The sequence below is a fragment of the Lipotes vexillifer genome, unplaced genomic scaffold (genome assembly GCF_000442215.2).
Source record: "Lipotes vexillifer unplaced genomic scaffold, Lipotes_vexillifer_v1.1 scaffold313, whole genome shotgun sequence".
Taxonomy (NCBI): domain Eukaryota; kingdom Metazoa; phylum Chordata; class Mammalia; order Artiodactyla; family Lipotidae; genus Lipotes; species Lipotes vexillifer.
In genome coordinates, this window is record NW_006781950.1 from 1,124,023 (window position 1) to 1,125,970 (window position 1,948).

Below are 1,948 nucleotides of genomic sequence, written 5' to 3' on the forward strand. Positions count from 1 at the left end.
GGAAAATTCTGCCTGCACAGCCCTTATAACTGTCTACTCTTTGAAAATGGCCTTTCTTAAACAGCAGTGGCTAAGGCCGCTTCACTATACCCAGTCTTCTAAGCCCCAGGCTGCCTGTGGCACCTGGATGGCAGCCCCTGGGGGACCCCCACATCCTAGGGTGGCGATGGAGGAAGGGCAGGCCAGGCCAAGCATGAAGAATAAACAGTCAGTCTTATTGCGCTCAGACTAGGAATCCATGGGTCTTGAGGACCTCTGTGAATTGGTCAGTTTTCTTCTCTCTGTTCTTTGCGGCCTGCTTCCGTAGCCTCAGGAGCTGCGTCTTTTTCCGGTAGTGGATCTTGGCCTTCTCCTTTCTCTTCTCCTTCAGCGTGGCTGTTACTGCCTGGTACTTCCAGCCAACCTCACGAGCCAGACGCCCTAGGTAGGCAAACTTCCGCACTGCCTTCAGACACACAACCTTGAGGGCGGCAGGAACCACCATCCGCTGTTTCTTGTCATAGGGTGGCGGGATCCCATCAAACACCTTGAGGCGGTCCCTAGCGGCCTGGACTCGCTTGGTCCTGTGAGGCAGCATGCCTTGCACTGTCCGCCAGAAGATGCGGCTGGGGGCTCGGAAGTGGTAGAGGCCGCCGGAGGGGTTGGTGTCCATCGGCTTGCAGAGGAATGCCAGGTACTTCAACTTGTTTCTATAGAAATTTGAGCGGCCTGGCCTCGCTTGGTCCCGTGGGGCAGCATGCCTTGCACTGTCCGCCAGAAGATGTGGCTGGGGGCTCGGAAGTGGTAGGGGCCGCCGGAGGGGTTGGTGTCCATCCGCTTGCAGAGGAATGCCAGGTACTTCCACTTGTTTCTATAGAAATTTCCATAAATGCTGATGCCCTCACAAATGCACAACCACCACCCTTCCGCCCAGAAGCACCTGCTTGGCCACGATGGCTGCCAGGCGGCCCAGGAGATGGCCTCGGCCATCGAGCACCAGGACCTGCCCCTCCGCCATCTTCGGCAGCTGCCTGGGAAAGCACTCAGTGATGTCTTTCAATGAGCAGGAGTTTTTAATTTTCAGTAAGTCCATTTTATTGACTTTTTTTCCATCATGCTAAGGACTACGAAGAATACAATAGTAAGTAAGCAGAATACAGCATCTGCTTTTCTTAGACGCTCTCAATCTTGTAAAGGAGTAGGAAGTTACAAGTAATACTTTGGGTCAGTTGAGATGAGTAGAGCAAGAGTTAAATATAGAAATGCCCAATAGCTTCTGGCTTGAAAATGGAAAGGGGTACTGGGTTTGGCAGCATAATAGCCTCCAGAGGTGTCCAAGTCTTAGTCGCTGAAACTGTGAGTATATTACCTTACATGGCAAAGAGGATTTAGCACATGTGATTAAATATAGTGATCTTGAGATGATCCTGGGTTATCTGGTTGTGCCCAATGTAATCACAAGGGTCCTTATAAGAAAAACAGGGAGTCAGGAGGGTCAGAAAAGGAACCGTGACAATGGAAGCAGGTGTCAGAGTGGTGGGATTGCTGGAAGGGGCCGCGAACCAAGGACTGAGGGCAACTTCTAGAAGCTGAAAAAGGGAAGGAAACATATTTCCCTCTAGAGTCTCCAGAAGCAAAGTAACTCGCTGAAATCTTGATTTTTGTCCAGTGAGACCCATTTTGGACTGCTGAGCTCCAGAATTATAAGATGCTAAGTTTGTGTTGCTTAAAACCAGTAATGTGGTCATTTGTCACAGAGGCGATAGGAAAATAATGCAGGTATTGAATTGAAGGGCTGCTTTTTCCTCTGGTCACAGCAGGGAGGTACCTGGCTGAGTAAATTCCTCATATGGAGGCTTCCTCATACACAGGTGATCGTTGCTTACCTGTTGCTGTATGAAGGACTAAATTCAAAATGCCTGTCGGTTTCTGTCAGCCTCTGCTGCTGGAATAAATATCTGGACTCAAA

The 1,948-nt window shown here is 50.2% G+C and overlaps 1 protein-coding gene across 1 annotated transcript; it reads right to left on the bottom strand.

The window, feature by feature from the left end:
* Positions 1-223: 223 nt before the first annotated feature.
* On the bottom strand, positions 224-997 carry LOC103072209 (60S ribosomal protein L13a-like). Its single transcript, XM_082930997.1, is given in 3 exon segments — positions 224-547; positions 709-885; positions 887-997. Coding segments are annotated over 3 exon segments (612 nt in total).
* Positions 998-1,948: the final 951 nt, after the last annotated feature.